At 41.9% G+C, this 19,557-nt stretch overlaps 1 protein-coding gene across 1 annotated transcript in view; it reads right to left on the reverse strand.

Annotated features, from left to right (window-relative positions):
* The window catches only part of MYH15 (myosin heavy chain 15), a 156,813-nt gene that overhangs the window by 125,661 nt on the left and 11,595 nt on the right, over positions 1 to 19,557 (reverse strand). The window contains 9 exon segments of the mRNA XM_032406238.1: positions 5,417 to 5,512; positions 5,603 to 5,666; positions 7,742 to 7,762; positions 7,764 to 7,835; positions 9,818 to 9,911; positions 11,219 to 11,246; positions 11,895 to 12,051; positions 13,493 to 13,636; positions 18,465 to 18,571. Of these exon segments, the coding sequence (XP_032262129.1) occupies positions 5,417 to 5,512; positions 5,603 to 5,666; positions 7,742 to 7,762; positions 7,764 to 7,835; positions 9,818 to 9,911; positions 11,219 to 11,246; positions 11,895 to 12,051; positions 13,493 to 13,636; positions 18,465 to 18,571 (783 nt within the window).

Consider the following 19,557-nt stretch of genomic DNA (forward strand, 5'->3'; position numbering starts at 1 on the left):
ATGAAAGAGAAAGAGCCACAGAGAAATACCCAGAGATTTAGGGGAGAAACAAGGGAAGGTGGTGTGCTAGAAACCAAGAGGGGAGATTCTCAAGGAGGAGGGAGTAATCAGTGGTGTCAAATACTGTCATGACTTTCAAGGTCAAGAAATGTCTATATATTCTTCTGCAAGGCTCATTCATGGCTTTACTGATGACTCTCAAATCTTTATTTTCTGAGCTCCAGACCTAGAACTCCAACTTCCCACCAGACATGTCAGTGCAGATGGCTATAAGTAGCTCAAATCCAACACTACCAAAACCGAATCTATGATATTTTCCATGTCTGCCCTGAAGCTATGCCTCTTCTGTGGTTCCTTATGCTGGTGAATGTCACCGCCTTACTCAGGCTAGACGTGGGGGTGCCATGAAATGTCCCTTCACGGCTCAAATACAGACATCATTTCCATGTCTTTCAAATCAAAGTATTAATCTTTTTTCTCTAGAATAGGTGTATGCTATGAGGAGGAGGTAAGGATACAAAAATAACATGGTCCTTTCCCTCAAGGAGGCTACAGGAATCACACACCTAACCAGTGCAGGAAATGCTGTGTTTTTAGGGTGAAAGGGTGTTTCAGTTGGATATTTCAGTTCATACCGAAACAAAAAACAAACAAAAAAAAGCCAGACACACACAAAAACAAAACAAACTACCTCCTAAAATCATTTTGCCAAGAATATCCGTTTAGATCACTCTAAATTATAACCGTTCATATACTTTTCATTTTATTTCATTTTTGTCAATACTTTGCATTAGGTCATTTTTAATCATTTCCATTCTGGTTATGAAGACCAAAGGTGCTATATTTGACATTATTTTCTGTATGTGGAATATAGAAAAATAGAAACCTAGAAAGCCTCACTACTTGGTCAGGCCCAAATTATTGATAAATTGAACTTAGAACATAGTTTCTAGTATTTCTGTTAGGCTAAGCCACCTACCCACTCAAACCCACGTTTGTAACTATGATGGGAATTTCCTTCCTCCTTTGCCACAGACACAAGGAGGGTCTTGCTCCCATCCAAGCAGGCCCAACAATCGGATAAACACTGTGGGAAATAGAATGGAAAGAGCACCACATGTCCAAGGTCTATAAGACCCGGAGGAGGAAGGAGTCAACATTCAGGAGGGGACCGGGAGTAAGGGGTCATGGTGGGCCCACGTGTTACACATGCACTCCTCTCCCCACACCCCCCACCTGCTTCCAGACACATCATTTCCAGAAGTCATGAAGGACACCTAATGGGCTTCTCCTTCATCTCACTAACCAGCAATATGGCTGATGCACTAGCCTACCCATTCACTGCAGCACCTATAGTCAATTTGAAGTGGTAGCTCTTCGAAGCGTACAGACCACATGTATGAGTGTTTGAGGGACTCTGAAAGGCCTTTAGCTCAAAACATCTTCCCCACTGGGCCTTATCAAAATTTATTTTCAAGGAGCAATGAATTTTAATTGTGTTGAGGCTTGAGGTCACCTCAGAGTATCATGTAAACAGAGATTCCTTTATTTAATTAATTTCCTTTCTATCAAGAGGAATGGCCCTGAGAGAATGTAAAAAAAAAAAAAAAAATGCAAACAACAGTGAATACATTTTTGTGAGACACTATGAGGGCCAGGGAGACTGTCTAGGCCGATATGGCCCACACAGAAGATTGTTGACCAGGCTGTGGGCATGTGGAGAATGGGGGGGAGTTTGTCAGGAGGGCTGGGGACAGCATAAAGAGGAGGCACGAGAGTATGCTAAAGGTAAAAGTCAATTGCTTCACAACTTCAAAAAATGCAGGTCTCAACCTTCACACTGGTTCATTTCTAGATCCCACTCTAGGAGATGCAAAGAGCCCTTTAAGAGTGGGCATTTTATATGTTTTATGTGTTTGTTTTAATGTTTTATATGTCTTCCTGACATTAAATTTTACTTTCTGCATGGCTGCATGTTCTCCAAGACTCGGCTGAGTTCACTATAAAAAGGAGCAAAGCTGACATTGGGCCAAAAAATCCCTTAAAATCACAAAGTCCTGGGACACCTGGGTGGCTCAGCCAGTTAAACGTCTGCCTTCAGCTCAGGTCATGATCCCGGGGTCCTGGGATCGAGCCCCGCATCGGGATCCCTGCTCGGCGGGGAGCCTGCTTCTCCCTCTCTCACTCCCCCTGCTTGTATTCTTTCTCTCGCTATCTCTCTCTCTCTCTCTCTGTCAAATAAATAAATAAAATCTTAAAAAATAAAATAAAATCACGAAGTCCTGTGGCTAGTACCTCTATGCCACATCACCCATCATTACCTGTTTCCCACACTGCCATGTACAGCTGAAGAGGTTGTACACTGCCCAACTCCGGAGAGAATCATTCACATAGTCTACAGTTTGAATGGCATTCTCTAGAGTCGGGCAGGGCACAATCTGCACACACACATCTTGTTCCTCCTAACAACCAGTGGGGAGGGAGGGAGTAAAAATAGGAGACCAGTTCAAGAGAGACCTAATGGGTCAAGGGAGTACAACTCAATATGCTCCAGAATAGGAGGTCCAGATGCCAACAATTTCTTTCCCCAGAGGTCTTCAGACCTCTAGTAGACAGGTCAGGTGCACCTCTTGGCAACCACCACTCTTTGTTACTGCCATGTACTAAAGTGAGTACCCAGGGCAGTAGGCAAAATGTCAAAGATTTCAAGAGACAAGGACGTGTTTCGTGACCCCTCACCCTAGAGTTCATAAACCTGTTGAATAGCAAGAATGGGTACAATAAATAAACAGAAAAAAATAGACAAAGAAGAGAAGAAAAATAGGAAGGTATATGCAGGACCCAGCTATCCAGTTGGCATTAAGAGCAAGAATTTCGAGGAGTCACATCGGAGGGGACTGAAGAAGTGGATTTTAGCCATGCCTTGAACAAGGGTCAGCCTAAACTGAAAGGTAAGGGGAGGAGGGATGTTCCAGATCCTGTAGAGACTAGTTGGGGGCTGGCTCTGCGATAACACATCACCCCATTCCTTGGCTCCTTCCGTGGGTGGCCAGCCTCCCGACTGATTTTCCATACCTGGTTTTTTTGTAGTACTGACAAGCGCTTCTGTTTTAGGAAACTTGGACATAATCCTTACGTTGCTAAGGGGTGCTCTCTCTCGTAACAATCCTCAGGACACTCTGAAGCTCTCTTTTGGCAAACGTGAATAAAAAGAGTTCAAATTCTAAAATGTCCCAAAGAATGACCAGCGGTGTTGAGAACAAATGGACTGACAATACCCAATTTGGACCACCAGATGTCAGTCTTCGTACAGTAATCAATCTCCGCAGCCCCCAAAGACTCAACGAGATCAATGAACTCAAGATAAGCTTGCATTTTCCACAGCAGCCCAGAGCCTTAAGACAGTTCTATTAGTAAACAGAGATGCTCCCCCAAATTTTACAGTCCCTGCTGATACCCCACATTGGACCTGATGTGTCAGATGGCTTGCACAGCAGAGAAATCTGTGCTAAGAACGTTAGATGTGGCAGGGCTAATCAAAGGAAGATCCAAAAAAAAATCTGTTCCAGGTTAGGTGGAGGGAAAGTGGGAATGAGAACAGCTGCTGAGTTCATATCACCAATTGCACCTGTGACAAAAATCATTGTCCAGTTTGCAGAGCTTGCCCCATTCGGTGAGGGCACTTTGAAGTTGAAGGCCATGTAACACCGCTAAGTGTATGATTAACATATTTAATCTAGCATAAGAGGCTGGGGGGAATCACTCCCCATTAATTTGCTTGCCTGGATCTTTGCTCTCATCCCACAACCACTCCTGTGGGAGCATCTTTGTCCTCAGTGGTTTACTTCATACGCAAGACGTTTGCGATCCAATCAGCTTGTCATTCTCCCCTTCGAAAGACTTTCCATAATCTGCCTTAGGCTGCAAGGTGCTGCTTGATCTGACCCTGCCCACCTCCCCCCTACATTACCTTCTTCTCTCCACCAACTGCAATGGCCATTTTGCTATTTCAAGAATAAACCAAATGCCTTCCTGCCTCAGAGCCTTTGCACTCACTGTTCCCTCTTCCTGGAGCTTTATTCCTGGAAATCTCGCCTGCTCACTCGCTTACTCATTCAGGTGTCTGCAAAAAAATTGCCTTCCCAGAGAGGTCTTGCCCGACCATTCTATCTAAAATATAACCACCTACTATCCTACCAAACCCAAATTCACTGTCTTCTCACCCTACTTTTTTTTGTAGACCTACTATTCTCTAAAATTATATGTGTCTTTGTTTACTTGTTATTTCTTGTCTCTCATACTAGAATGTAAGCTCATGAGGGCAGGGACCTGTCTGTCTTATTTATTTTCCAATCCCCATGCTTAAAAAAGCAGTGCCTGGTGCACACACAGCAGTCACACAATAAATATTGAGTGACTGCATGAAGTTCATTCTCTTACCCCACAAGTCACTTTTCTATTTCTCTTCATGGCATTACATTTATCCTCGTCAAATCGTAAAACTTGGGAATATTTTTGACTCATCACTCTCCTTCATTCCTACATTCAGTCACTGCTAAGACTTATCTATTCTTCTATGAATCCATCCCCTTTCTCCCATTCCCACAGACACAACCTTACACAATGCCTTGTCATTTCATACTAGGACTACTATAGTCCCTTCCCTCTAGGATCTCTGCCTTCCTTCCACCCTGCCCACCACACTAGCTTAATTGTTGCTGCCCTCAGCAAATCATGACCTCCTGTTACCCTACCCCTATAACACATGCACAACCCCCCCGCCCCCACCAATTCCTTGAGTTCAGAAACTATCAGGATAAAATCTCTACTATTCCTCTATGCAAATTCTTTCCTCCAGTCAACCTGATCTCTCTGTTCCCTGATCTTGTCCTGCCTTTTCCTGCCACTGTACCCACTATTCCTCCCATAGGAAATACCCTCCACTCATTACTCTGGTTAAATCCCCTTCCCATGCTTCATACCCCAACCCAAAACCTCCCTTCTTTATAAAACTCCCATTGACCACTAAACACCATGGCAGTGACCCACTTCTGGCCCCTTGTCTATGCCACCCATGTGGTTCTAATCTTCTAATCACTGAAGACCTTAAATTATCTAATGTTTTTACACACATTCACTCACACACACACACACACACACACTCATTCATTTATACCTTCTGGGCATCCTACCCACTTCCAAACACCAAACACTACCAAATTGGAAAAACATTTACTCTCTAGCAATATAAAATTATAGAACATTGGTTTTATAATTGGTTTAATAATTGTTTACCTTTCAGGATGAATAAACTGAGTTCTCAAGAAACTTATTAAACTATACTTTTCCAGGTCCGAGAATCTGACTTCTGCCTCTTGTTTTAGAATGTCCCTCAGCTCCAGAATAATACACTTACCATGAAGTTCTTTTTTTCCAGACAGAATTTGATAGAATATGTGGTTGTTCCTCTCTCCGGGCTGCTGGAAAATCACTCGGGATTTTTCAAGCAAATCTGCAGGATGAGAAAAGGATAAAGCTTCATACTTAGGTGTTCCTACAAAACTTAGAAGAAAAGTTATCAAATAGTGCAGTGGCTACTTAAAAATATCGATGTCTACAGATGACAGCTTTCATCTGGCACAAAAGTGCATCCTGATGAATTTGCCCTGGGTGGACATAAAACACGGTCTCCTATTGAAACATTCCAAACAGTTGCAATGGCTTTATTATACACATTACTCCCAAAGTGATTAAAGTTAAAAGAAAAATGCAACGTGGGCCTGAGATGGCACCAGTTCATGCTAGGAGGAAGCCAGAATGATCACCAGGACTAGCAGTGGTCCTGGATTCTAGTCTCAGACCTGCCGACTTCTAGCTGTGTGTTCTTGTGTGTATAATTGAATCTCTCTGGGCCTCAATGTTCTTACCTAAAAAATGAGAAAAAAATAATACCTGTTCAGCATATTCTTTCATTTATTCAGCGAACATTCGTTGAGCACCTACTACCATCCAGGAAACCTACTAGGCCCTGGACGTATCACATGAGAAAAATCGGTGTGGTCCCTACTCTTCTAGATTCTAGATGTAAGCAGCTAATGCAATGGCATTAACACAGGAACATTTGGTGATTCTTGAATCCTAAAGAAAAGCCAGTTGTGCAGGAGTTCAGTGAGCAAAAGGGGCAGAAAACAGAGTCTGAGAGGTAGACGGGCACCAGGCACCCTATCACATAAGCCATACCGGCCACAGGAAGGAGTTGGGTTGAATTTTATGTGCGCTCAGAAGACAGTGGAAGATTCTAAGCAGAGGAATGATGTGATCAGATTTATGTTTTAAAACACTACTTCGGCATAAATAATAGATGGGGCCTCCTTCCTTTCTTCTCATGAAAAACCATAAGACAGGATCTAGTGGGGCAGAAAGGCTGCCGAAGGAGACAGAGCCCACGTCAGAAGCCAGGTGTGGCTAAGGAGGCCGTCAGCGGCAGCTGGGGCTTGCAGGATGAGGAGGATGGTGCCAGGCAGATGACAGGCTGGGGGCGGTCACCCATGCAAGGAAAGAGGCAGAGCGGGACTACAGCAAGGCAAGGGAAGGAGAGTGGTGACAATCAGGGGGATTGAGCCTTTAAGTTACCAAATGTAGGGTAATGGGAACCATACACACAGACACACATGTGTAAGTACACATACACGTGCATTTATACACATGCATATATGCACAGTTTAAGTGAAATAATTTAACCTGGATTTCTGGATTTTTTGGACCCTCTTTATCTTTATTTCCACTTGCCATTCTTTCCTTTCTTCCTTGTCTTCTACTTTTTCCTTTCTTTTACCTTCCTTTTTTCCCCCTTCCCTCCATTCCTTCCCTTTTCCCTCTTTTTTCAGCTTTCTTTTTTTTCATATGTCAGCAGAAAATCCCTTCACATTCTAACCAATCCCAAATCTAGCTGCTTTGTGGACCAATATTAGCACCTGCTATGCAGCCAGACCTCGCAAGCAGATATAAGAGCAGGCAAGGAGTGCTAACGCCCTGGATGGAAACCAGCCACGTCAGCATGCGGCTGTTATTTAATTGTGCCCAAAGATTCAAACAGGAAGCCTTCTGCAAATTTCCTTGTAAATTATAGAGTGGCTCCCTGCCACTCATTTTTGTCATAAAATGGGTTTGTGAAACTAAGTTTTGAAATTTAAATTCTTCCTCTATCCTGGGACTGCAAGTTATCAAAAGCTATTTTTTAAAAATGATTTCTCCCAGTAAAAAAAAAAAAAAAAAATCCCCAGTGGAAATATGCAGAGGTAGGGGAGCCAGAGGCAAGAGTAGAAACAGTAATTGTACTAAGTGAATTAGGAAGTGCTTACTAAATTGACTGGTTATAAGGAGTATAGGAAATTATGAAGGAGAAAGTACTTTCAAATCTGTAAAATGTAATACAATATAAAGCGTTCTTAGAATTTGCTGGGTGAGCTTCCCTACTGGGAGTGGAAAGGAATTTGGAACTATTAAATAGTGTTTTCCTGAAATTGACCAAACAATAGAAGCTTTTCCGGTGCATATTTATATGTAGTTTTAATTTCTCAATGATGAAACTGATCTCTTTCTTTTTCGAGGTATCTAACAATATTAGACCTCTTTGATGCTCAAGAAGTTTTTTTTATACCGAGGTGCTCAGACGTGAATTTTGCCATTTCCTTAAAAATTAAAGACTCTGATATACTTACTGCTCAATCATGTTATTTACAAAACGAGAGGAGTTGTCATTTCCTCAGGGTTTTGGCATTTCCAAATTCTTCCAAAATAGGATGCACTTGCTTGATTTGATCTTCTAAAGTTCCCTGAGATACAGGTAAGAGAAATACAGCAGATAAAGTTTTCAGTAAAATTCTGTAAGGTGGTAAGCCCTCCATCCCTAGGTTGGACTCCATTCTTGCTTTGATAAATAGTATCCAAAAGCTGTTTCCAAATTTGTTTATACAATGTTACTTTGGAATGAGAACTTAGAAAAATAGATGAGTGAGAAACTGTCTTACAATGCCCCTGTGAATATATGTGGGAGGTCATTTAATTTGCAGTGCTTCTCTTTTGGATGGAATTGGCCTAAGTGGGGAAACGAACTAGATATCTACAATCAATCAATCAGTACCATAGCCTACCTATTTCCAGAAAAACTTCATTCCTTATATTTTCCCCATCGTTAATCTCCCTCTCTTCCCATCTAATTCTTACACCTGGAAATTTATTCTAAGATAATACAGCAGATTCTTGGCATTATTAAATTATATTTTTCCTTGTTACAATTCCTAAGTAATCTAGTGGTCCATGCCAAGCAGTGAGTCAGTGATGGTATTCATTTTGAATTTGAATCATGTGTGCTCAGCAGGTCACCTCCACACAGTAAGTCTGAATGAGCACTCAGCATCCCCATTGCAACATGGCTATGTCGTGTTCCACTCAGCATTAAAGATGCATTTTATGGAAGGGATTATGTAGTATATAGTATTCAAGAACTTATAAATTTAGGGGTGCCTGGGTGGCTCAGTTAGTTAAGTATCCCACTCTTGATTTTGGCTCAGGTTGTCAGATTGAGCCCCACTTTGGGCTCCGCACTGGATGTGGAGCCTGCTTAAGATTGTCTTTCTCCCTCTCCTTCTGTCCCCCACCCCTCTCGTGCACTCGTGCGTGCACACACACGCACACACATACACACACACACACACTCTTTCGCTCTCAAAAAAAAAATTATAAATGTACAAATACTATATCCCTTCTACATAGTATGGGTCTACTATCCTTTAAATAAGTAAAAGGGCTATATGAGCAAAGTTTTTCATAGAAGTGTTATGTATTATGTATTATGTATTATCATGAGGCTCAATGGCTAGACCAAACAAACACACACCGAACAACCTAAAATGTACACAAAAATGAAATAATATCTAGTGAATAATAGAGTTCAGTAATACCTAAAGAAATCAATCAAATTCAGGAATGTGGTGGTTGGGAAAGAAACTTTTCATGGTTTGAAAATTGGACCAGTTTGCTATTTTGATATACTTCTTACTTTGCAAAAACATCAGGAAGCATCCAGGATTGAATTGAAACAGCAAAATAACAATGCCAGACATACAAAGATAAGAGGCTCTAACAGCTCAATAACTCACTGATTTTGAGTCCCACTCAGCATTATCTAATTTTATTTTGCATACCAATTCTCATGGTCTAGTTACTCTCAAATTATTATGAAACCCATCAACCTGTTAATGGAACTAAACAAAGTAAGCTAAATTAAAAATCGCCAAAGCTAAAAGTCATTAAATAGAGAGGGAAGATAAGTAGAACCTGGAATGTGATTAAAGTTGAGGTTATGCCCATCAGGCATTTGGGATTTGATCCAGGAGTTTGTGGTGAAGGGAGACTTCTACTGGTGCATATCTGTGGGAGTCTGACATCTCATGGTAGCTAAAGGGATTCAGAAATATCAAAAGTGGCCATTCAAGGCACTGATGACTCTAGCCTTTAGGGAAGATGGCTTGGATCTTAAGTGTAATTCTCAGAGGGTCCAATCAACAAAGACCAGGCTAAATAACCCTGGAAGCAAATCTGAAACAAATTACATAATTTCATGTTTGGGGGTTATTGGTTTGAAGCATTTGTTGATCCTCTCAAGAGGCAAAGATGGGAAAAACTTTTCTATAATTTTCTAATTGTTCTATGGCTCTTGTCTCCTCTTTTCTCCCCAAAAGTTGTCAAGGCGGAGCCTCCATGATCAGTGGATAGGACCACCTCACCTTTTCTGCCAAGATATCTAGACACTTACCGGCTTTTCCCTAGATTCACCCATGGTTGCTGCGGTGGCAAAATACTGGATAATATGTTTGGTGTTCACAGTCTTTCCAGCACCAGATTCTCCTCTGTGGTTAGAAATTCAATGATATAGTTAACTGGTTTGGATTGTAAATGCAGTGAAAAGTTAAATAATTTTAACCATATAGGCTAAGACAATAAGGAAAAGTTTTATGGAAAAATGGAAAATTGAGAGGAAATTTGGTTAAAGAAATGTAGATACTTAATCGGGTGGGAGAAGGGGAAGGACTATCTCAAAAACTATTTGATTTTTGAACAAAAATCAAAACTCAGAAAGATTAAAGATTTTCTAAAAACTGGAAGCCTGTTCTTCATGGGTCCTGTTAAAAAGCTGAAGAGCTCTTCTATTAATTAAAGACAGGTCTCCTCATTACCAGCTGTTCGAGGGATTTCCACATATTAAGGCTACAACATGGCTGGGTCCAACCCTCTCCCTGAGAAGAGGGCCTACCAATCAATCCACCAGGAAGTTGGGTTTTAGACTTCCCTTTTACCTTTGATAACCAGTTAACTTTGTGATGTGGGAAGAACACAGTGGTGCTAGCCTTATCATCCAAAGCATCATAGGACCAAGGCCTGCCTTTATCTGTATGAAACTCCAGGAAATAGTCGATCTTCTCTGTAAGGGCTGAACACTAAGTATCCTTCTAGCTCTAAGATTCTGAGACAGTTAATATTCTTGAGATGACTAAAGCCAATGGAGAGCCCAACACACGAGGTGACAACACCATTGCACAGGAAGACCAAGAACTTCAGAATTTCACTGCCTTTTGAATCTTAGCCTTCCCCCCTCCCCCAGCCACAATGCTGACAGTTCATCTGGTCAGCCAGTGCTCTTCCCATCAAAATTAGATACAATATGAGATCACTGAAGTCTTTTCCTTCCTTTTCTCTCCAAGTCTCACCATCTTTTAGTTCCTACTACTTAATGTACCTTGGTTTCCCCCAATGTGGCTGCCCAGATAACAGCAGGTTATCTGTTCCGTGGTCAAACCCATTGAACTTTCTGTCTCTCTGCCCAATTAGCCAGTCCACAGACCTTTGAAAATGATTATTTCAACAGGGAGTTCTCCATCAAGAAGATAACTAAGATCAGCTTGTGCACTATGAGTTCTAAAAGATCTACTAAGATGGTAGAGGCAGCCTACCTAGTACCATATTTGGAGTAATCACTGACTAAAGTGTTATGACAATTTCCTGAGTATCTTATTCTTGCCTAGAAGGTATTCTGTATCTAAAGAGCAAACAATTCAAAGACAGTGAATTTATATTTTATTCCCAGTGAAATGTAGGTGTCTGTTTCCATTGAAACTCTCACCGCTAGCCAGAAAGAAGAGGCAAGGCAAACACTTACGTCAAAAGTACAGACTGATCCTCCCCATCTACAAAAGAAAAGAAAATGTCAGAACATTCTTCTGCCAGAGCGTCTACGTATTAGCAAACTTATTCAAAATTTCCTTGGTTGCAGTTTGAAGTCAGACACAAGGAAAAGGATTTGCTCTCAGTTGGATAAAAAAAAAGAATACCATTTAAATAGTACAGAGTAGAAAGAGTTTTTTTCCCCTTGCCCCTATGTATGTCAGTCCTAAGAACATATAAATCTCAAGCCTATTTTCTTGCTCCAAATACAAATGATAACTGACTAATGGTTGACATTTTTGCCATTTTAAGCCTTTTAAGAAGCACGGTGTTACAATAGCTACAGAGAAACTTCTTTGTGCCTGAAACTCTAGCAGGCGCTTTGTGTAATAAAAGCTGCCATCTACAGGGGGCTTACTCTGGGCCAGCCACTGGGCTGAGCACTCTCAATGCATTATCTCACTTAATTTGACGTGTGAGCTAATCATCTCCAAAACCCTAGGAGACAGGCTCTATTTTGCCCATGTTTCATCCCAAAGAAACGGAGGCTTCAAGTGATTAGGGAACTGTAAAGGCCATGCTCTGCTCACAATGCCTACCTACCTCTTAGTGACATGGAGAAAAAGTAGATCAGATATTTTTACCTTTCATTTTGTAGGGCAGCCACTTACTGTGAAGCATATCCTGAAAGGCATTATCGGCCACAGCGAAGATGTGAGGGGGAGCTTCTGATCGCCTCTTCCCTTTGTAGGCAGCCATGACTTCTTTCTGATACACTGGGAGCCACTTGTAAGGGTTTATGCTCACACAGAAGAGACCTGAATATGTCTGAGGAAAAATCAGAGGAGATTTCAGAAAGCAGGTTAGAAATATTTCCAGGGCTGTCAGCTCTCTCACTGCCAGATAACATTTGCTGAAATATTTACTCATAAAGGAACTAAAAAGAGGAGAGCTTTTGGATTCTCACAGAGAAGAGACTATAACAGGAAGAGACAGAACCAGGTTAGAGGAGCTGCGGGACCCGGGGTTACCCCTCCCCGGGGAGACCCGCTAACTACTAACATGTCTGACACATACACCTTTTGAAGACAGGGAGGACGCCAACAGCCGGCTGAGCAGCTATCGGGCATTTGAGGCCAGAAGGGGGCTTGTGTTTCAGCAAGATTGGGAACCCGATTTTTAAGGCACTGAGAGGGAATAATAGCTCATTTGGGTCACTCAGTCACTATAATGGTTGAATTGTGGCCCCCAAAAAGATACACTCAGGTTCTAATCCTTGGAACCTGTGAATGCAATCTTATTTGGAAAAAGGATCTTTGCAGGTGTAATTAAGTTAAGGGTCTCAAGAATGATATGTGGGTGGGCCTTAAATCCAACGGCTGGTATCTTTATAAGACATACAGAGAGGAGAAGATACGGACCCACAGAAGGAAAGGGATGTGAAGGCAGAGGCAGAGATTGGGGTGGTACAACCACAAGGAATGCCAACAGCCACTAGAAGCTGGAAGGGGTAAGAAAGGATTCTGCCCTAGAGACTCCAGAGGAGTAGGACCCTGTTGATTTGATTTGATTTTGGACCTCTGGCTTCTAGAACTGTGATAGAATAAACTTATGTTGTTAAGCCAACTGGTTTGGGGTAATTTTGTTACAGCATCCAAGGGAAACTAATATAGTCATGTAAATCAGAGTGCCAAGGAGCAAGTTGCCTACATGCCATGGCTTCTATGGCAATGGAGCTCAAATGCTACCATTTTGGCCCAATCTACTCAGGGCTGCTGTTGAATAGGTTCTGAGTAAATCAAAGAATCTAAGCAACCATTACCAGTGTAATGATGATGAAAACAATCATTCCTTCTACTGAGCACAAACAGGGTGACAGGCACTGCACTATGTGCTTTACATTCTCTGATTTCATCGTCCAAGCTACCTTGGAGAGCCAAGCATTCTTATCCCACTTTACAGATAGGGTGACTTCAAGAAATTAAGAAACTTAACAACTAGTCAGTGACAAAACTAGCATTTGGACACTGATCTATCAGCCTCCAAGCCTCATGCCTTTACTTTAGCTTGACAACCTAGGGAAAGGGCTATGGATGTTGACAAAATAAAATTGGGGAAATGCAAGGTCCCTTTCCAGTGGGCATTCCTGAAGGGTTATCCCCATGTGAGTCTGCTTAAATTCAAAGTAAGCTATTATCCAAGAGAGGGCTGAGACTTTGCCAATATGAGTGCCAGCATGACCTTTCAGCAGTAAAGCATATATACATACATAGGTCATCCAATGGGCATAGCGCCTCTTCAGGGTATGCAGCATGGCTGCTTCATTGAGATGAGTCAGCATTGCTATGTCTTCAATCATTTCAAACTTTGGGGAATTCATCTGCTGGACTTCATCCTCCTTGACACTCAGACTCTGCAGAGAGGAGAAAAAATATAATATGTATTTCCCTATTAGGTTCCTTCATTTTGCCATACAATGGAAAGAATCTTCAAAGATCCAAGAAAAAGATGCCTCATGAGAGGATGGGACCAGAAGTTTAACCAATCCTAATGAAAGAGACAGGTGTTTCTCCTGCACATGATCGCACCTTGCCTGAAGATGAAGTTTTAAAAAAGTTTTTGTTGAATCAAAATATTCTATCTTACAGAGCTCTAGCCCTGTGGCTCCTCATTGACTCCAGGTTGCCTCTGAGAGCACACACATCATACTGCATATGATTTGGCACCTCTCTTGATGCTTAGGAGGTTTAGAAGAAGGAATCTGAAGTGAAGGATCAAGGAGGCAGATGAACCCTTCCAGACTGTTCAAGACCTATCCTCTTCCTCAATCCTTCCTCAACTACCTTAGCTCATTTTTAAAAAATCTTTTACCATATAAACAACCTGTACTATCTGGACACAAGCTTTTGTGTATGTTTCAATAATTAACAATATCAGACTATTTCTCAGCTCTATTATAAACACCTGAAGGAGTTTTGATGGTGTTTTCTTTTATAGTTACTAAAGCATCTATTATAATGTGATGGGCATGGTAGGTACTCAATAAATATTGATCTCTTGATTTATATGGATGCATTACTACCAAATAGTCGTTTAGAGTTGTTCTCAAAATTTCCTAACACCATTTCCTGTAGTCCTTTTCCTTGTTTAATAAACATTGGTATCAACTGATAGCTCCATTTAATCCCAGTTGGTGATGGCTTCTTCTTCCAAAGCTCTCACGTTCTCCATATTCTTTTTTTTTTTTTTTTTTTGAGAGAGAGAGAGAGAGAGAGAGAAAGAGAGAGAGGGAGTGGGAGCAGAGGGAGAGGGAGAATCCTAAGCAGACTCCATACCCAGCACGAAGCCCGTGACTGGGCTTGATCTCACAACACTGAGATCATGACCTGAGCAGAAATCAAGAGTCAGACACTTAACCAACTGAGCCACCCAGGTGCCCTCACATTCTCCATATTCTTGATCAAATTCTTACCCATAGTCTGCTTTGTCATTGCTCAAACAGTAATCACTTTTCTTTTGAGTCCCTTTAATTTCCATATGTCAAGGATTCCTTTTCTGTTAGAACTTAATCAGGTGACTTATGTCTTTAAATACCTCCCCTTAGCTCTGATTCTGTTTTTCTCTCTTCTTTCATTGCCTACTTTCTTCCATAAGTATTACTCTACACTCACGGGCTTCATTGTCTCTGTTAACATTACAAAGACTATTCATGTGGTGATTGAAAGTGTAGTTACTTCTAAATTTTTTTTTAATTTTTATTTATTTATCTGTTAGAGAAAGGGCACAAGCAGGGGGAGTGGGAGAGGGAGAAGCAGACTCCGTGCTGAGCAAGAAGCCTGATGTGACACTCGATCCCAGGACCCTGGGATCATGACCTAAGCTGAGGGCAGATGCTTAACCAACCGAGCCACCCAGGCATCCTGAAAGTGTAGTTACTTCTAACATCAGGAGGAGGAAGCCTGGAGCTAGGGAGATAGAGGGTGGGGGTGGGGGAATGGGACCGTCATTATATGGTGGAAGGACAAACAGAACAAAGCAAACTCCATTAGACTCTTCTTTCTACATCATTAACTTATTGCTTTCATGCTCTTCTTCTTATGATTTCTTTTGAAAATCATAATAATAACCATAATATATTTACAAATCACCTTGAATACTGTTGAAAAGACAGCAATTTTGGAACATGTGCTCAGACAAGAAAGCCTCTCATTTGGAGACCTGATAAAATAGGGTTGGACTCCATTAAGAAAGTGAAAAGACGCGACACCTGGGTGACTCAGTCAATTAAGCATCTGCCTTCAGCTCAAGTCATGATCTCAGGGTCCTGGGATCGAGCTCCTCATTGGGCTCCCTGCTCAGGGGGGAGTCTGCTTCTCCCTCTCACTCTCCCTCTGCTCCTCTCCCTGGCTCGTGCTCACTCTCTCTCAAATAAATAAAATCTTAAAAAAAAAAAAAAAAAAGGAGGGGGAGACAACATGGGGAGAAAATCTCTGCAAATCATATAGCTGATAAGGGACTTGTATCCAGAATATATAAAGAAGTTTTAAAATACAACAAAAAAAGCAATAAGCCAATTAAAAATGGGCAAAGGGTTTTAGACATCTCTCCAAAGATAACACAAATGGTCAATAAGCATGTAAAAAGATGCTCAATATCATTAGTCATTAGGGAAATACAAATAAAAATCACATTAAAATACCACTTCACACCCACTAGAATGGCTATAATCTAAAAGATAATAATATGCATTGGTGAGGATATAGAGAAATTATAACCCTTACATATTGCTGGCAGGAATATAAAATGATGCAGCCATTTTAGAAGACATTTTGGCAGTTCCTCAAAATGCTAGATGTAGAAGTTACCATATGACCCAGCAATTCTACCATTAACTACAAGTTAATACATCCACACAAAAACTTACACATGCATGTTCATGTGAGCGTTATTCCTAATAGCCAAAACATGTAAACAACCCAAATGTCTCTCAACTGGTGAGTGAATGAACAAATGCAGTGCATCCAATACTATGGAATATTATTCAGCTGTACAAAGGAATGAAGTACTGATACATGCTACAACATGAATGAACGCCAAAACATTATACTAAGTGAAAGAAGCCAGACACAAAAGATCATATGTTGTATGATCCTATTTATCCAAAATGCCAGATAGGCAAATGTATAGGGAAATAACCTAGATCAGAGGGAAGGAGGGGGGGCAGTGACTGCTAATGGGTACAAGATTTCTTCTTGGGATAATGAAAATATTCTAAAAATTAAATTGCAGTGATGGTTGCATAGTTCTTTAAATATACTAAAAACTGTAGAGGCCACTTTTAGGCAAACAGGCTTGAGTGATGGACTGTAGAGAGGGCCCACAGCGACCACCTGGCTGAATACAGACCGGCCCATTGGGGGACCCACCTCAAGACATCCAGAGGCCCTGACTAACCAATGGGCTACTTACAACGAGGCACAGTTACCAAAACAGGGAGAATTCCGTATGTCCCCATACCTCCTCACCTTCCCTCTAACAACAGCCCTCACCCCCTGCCTCTCTTCTGTCCCACCCACTGCTCCCTTGCATTATAGTCAATAAACTTCTCTCTTGTTTCTGCCTCAGGTGAATTCTTGTCACTACCCACACCACCTGCGTCCACCCCATTGTCGCCCCACATTTGGGGGCCCCCACCCGATCAGACACCACATTTAAACACCACAAAAACTGTTGAACTGCACACTTTAAAGAGGTGAATTATATGGTATGTAAATTATAGCTCAACAAAGTTGTTCTTAAAAAGTTGGCATAACCAATGATGGAAAAGAGGCATTCACATCTGCTTTCTCTCTCTTAATAAGAGATTATCCCAAGGCTAAATTTAGGGCCCATCTGTTTCCTTATTTAGGACATTGTGAATTTTTTCTTGCCTACCTAGGCAAGTTCCTGCTGATAAGGCCCAAGTTCTTCTCTTAATTCCATTAGTTACCTAAAGTCTACCTAATGGGAGATTTTTTTTTTTTTATGTCCAGATACTGTCAAAGAGGCATATTAAGACACCGTAAGTGGTAATTTATAAGTGGCCTCCAGAGGTTTACAACTCAAATGGCAATGCTTTAGATTATACATTGTCCAAATACGACAATAAGGGCGTGGAGAAGACAAATCTTCTTGGTAATGATTGTGTTTGCTGTGGAGTTGAGGCAAAACCAGAGGGCGATTAGACATGAATATGGGCAGGCAATCATCTATAAAACCTACGAGGAACTGTTCAGCCGAGTCAGACCAGAAATAGGGCCCAGCTCAGCACCACGGGGCTGGCAGGCAACCTGAGGTCAGTGATTCAGGGGAGGGTCCTGTGGGTGGACTCTCTGCCCAGTGTTACCCTGCTGCCTTAGAGGCCTGGGTGACAGGGAGAAGGAGTTGCAGGCCATTTCAGCCTTACTGCACATGACCTCCACGACCCCTTACAGACTAGCTTATGCTCAACACCTGCCCTAAACCTCTTCCCAAGGTCATAAGTGACCTCCTAATTCTGAAACGCTGAGGCTTTCTCCAAGACCTTAATCTCTTTCTCTAGCATTTGGCATTACTGACCATCCCCCATCTCTTGGCTTCTCTGGCACTGTGCTATTCTTAGTCAAATTATCCCTCTCTCTTTTTTTAAGATTTATTTATTTATTTGAGAGAGAGAGCAAGAGAATGAGCATGAGCAGGGAGAGGGCCGGAGAGAGGGAGAGAGAATCTCAAGCAGACTCCCCGCCGAGTATGGAGCCCAGGGCTTGATCCCACAACCCTGAGATCATGACCTGAGCCAAAATCAAGAGTCGATGCTTAACTGACTGAGCCACCTGGGTGGCTCCAGGCACCCCAAATTATCCCTCTTTCTTAATCCAAACACAACCTGCTTCAGAGTTCTTTAGGTCACTATTCACTGCAAGGGGCACCTTTAAAAAAACAACAAAACTTGAAACGTTGATGAAAGAAGCGTAAACTGTGAGTTCTAGAGTCAATGATCTTTATCCCTGGCAACTGTGTTACTCTGATTTACTCAGTGTCGTTTAATCTTTGATAAGAAGTGGAAGAGCTTCTCAAAGATGCGTGACGTTTCCAAAAATGTATCTATCAGTGACATCTCCTACCCCAGGTTTTTAATTAAACTATCAGAGAAAGGATATATTTAATTATTTGATTTAATAGAGAATGTAGTTATCCCAGAGAGGAAATAAAGATTCCTTTACCTTTCCATCTGTTGTATCGACAATTACTTTGCCATCATTTGCACTCCCTTTAACCTCAGCTGCAACATACGCGTGTTGGCCATCACGAATCCAGCATTTCTTCTTCTCTGTGGAGCAAAAGAGGATTATACATGGTACTTGCACAAAAGATACATTGGACACTTTCATACTGATGCATGTGATCTCCTTTCTGCTAATTCTGCCTGGTGACTTAGAGTCACCAATATAGGAAACTGTTGAAGTAGGTAAAATCGCGAAAGCTCATCCCAAAGATGACACACTGACTCTAGGAACTAGAGACATTTGAGCCAGCAGAGGCTGGGAACATCACAGACCATTTTGCTACAAGAAAGTTACCGGTCAACACCTTACAAGCCACTCTTCTCACCCCCAACACTTACCTCCCACTCACAGTCCCAGGTCCTGCGTGGCTGTCCTGAGCCTCACCCCCATCCCCCACCCCCGGCTCTCCTCCAGAATACTTCACTCAGAAAGGTCTGGTTACAACTAAGTGAAAATTAGGTTAGTGGTCATGTCTGTCTTTCAGGGTTTCTTTAGACCTTAGTTTTAATTTTGGAATAAAAGCCTGCTGTGAGAATTACATGGTAGAATTGGGGGGGAAGAGAGAGGAGAGAGAATATGGATTATTTTTGCCAAACAGCATAACTGCTCCATATTATTTCCCCCCACAGAGCATTTTTCTGTCCTCACTCTCCTCACTTCCTTTGCCCTTAAGCAAAACAGCCCTTCCCAACGTGATTAGCCAATGAGAAGCTTTGGGCAAAATGAAATCTTGTAACACCTGAGACAGCTTCTCTTGGCCTCACTTAGATGCTTCTTGGGTTCTCTCCCACCTGAGACAGATAGCCAGGGAAGATGAATAAGAAACCTACTTTTAGGGGCACCTGGGTGACTCAGTTGGTTAAGCGTCAGGTGCTTGATTTCTGCTCAGGTCATCATGATCTCAGGGTCCTGAGATCGGAGATCAAGCCCCCTGTCAGACTCTTCCTGGGTGTGGAGCCTGCTCAAGATTCTCTCTCTCTCTCTACCTCTGCCCCTCCCCACCCCCTCTCTCCCTCACTTAAAAAAAAAA

The sequence above is a fragment of the Phoca vitulina genome, unplaced genomic scaffold, assembly GCF_004348235.1.
Source record: "Phoca vitulina isolate PV1807 unplaced genomic scaffold, GSC_HSeal_1.0 scaffold8, whole genome shotgun sequence".
Lineage (NCBI taxonomy): Eukaryota > Metazoa > Chordata > Mammalia > Carnivora > Phocidae > Phoca > Phoca vitulina.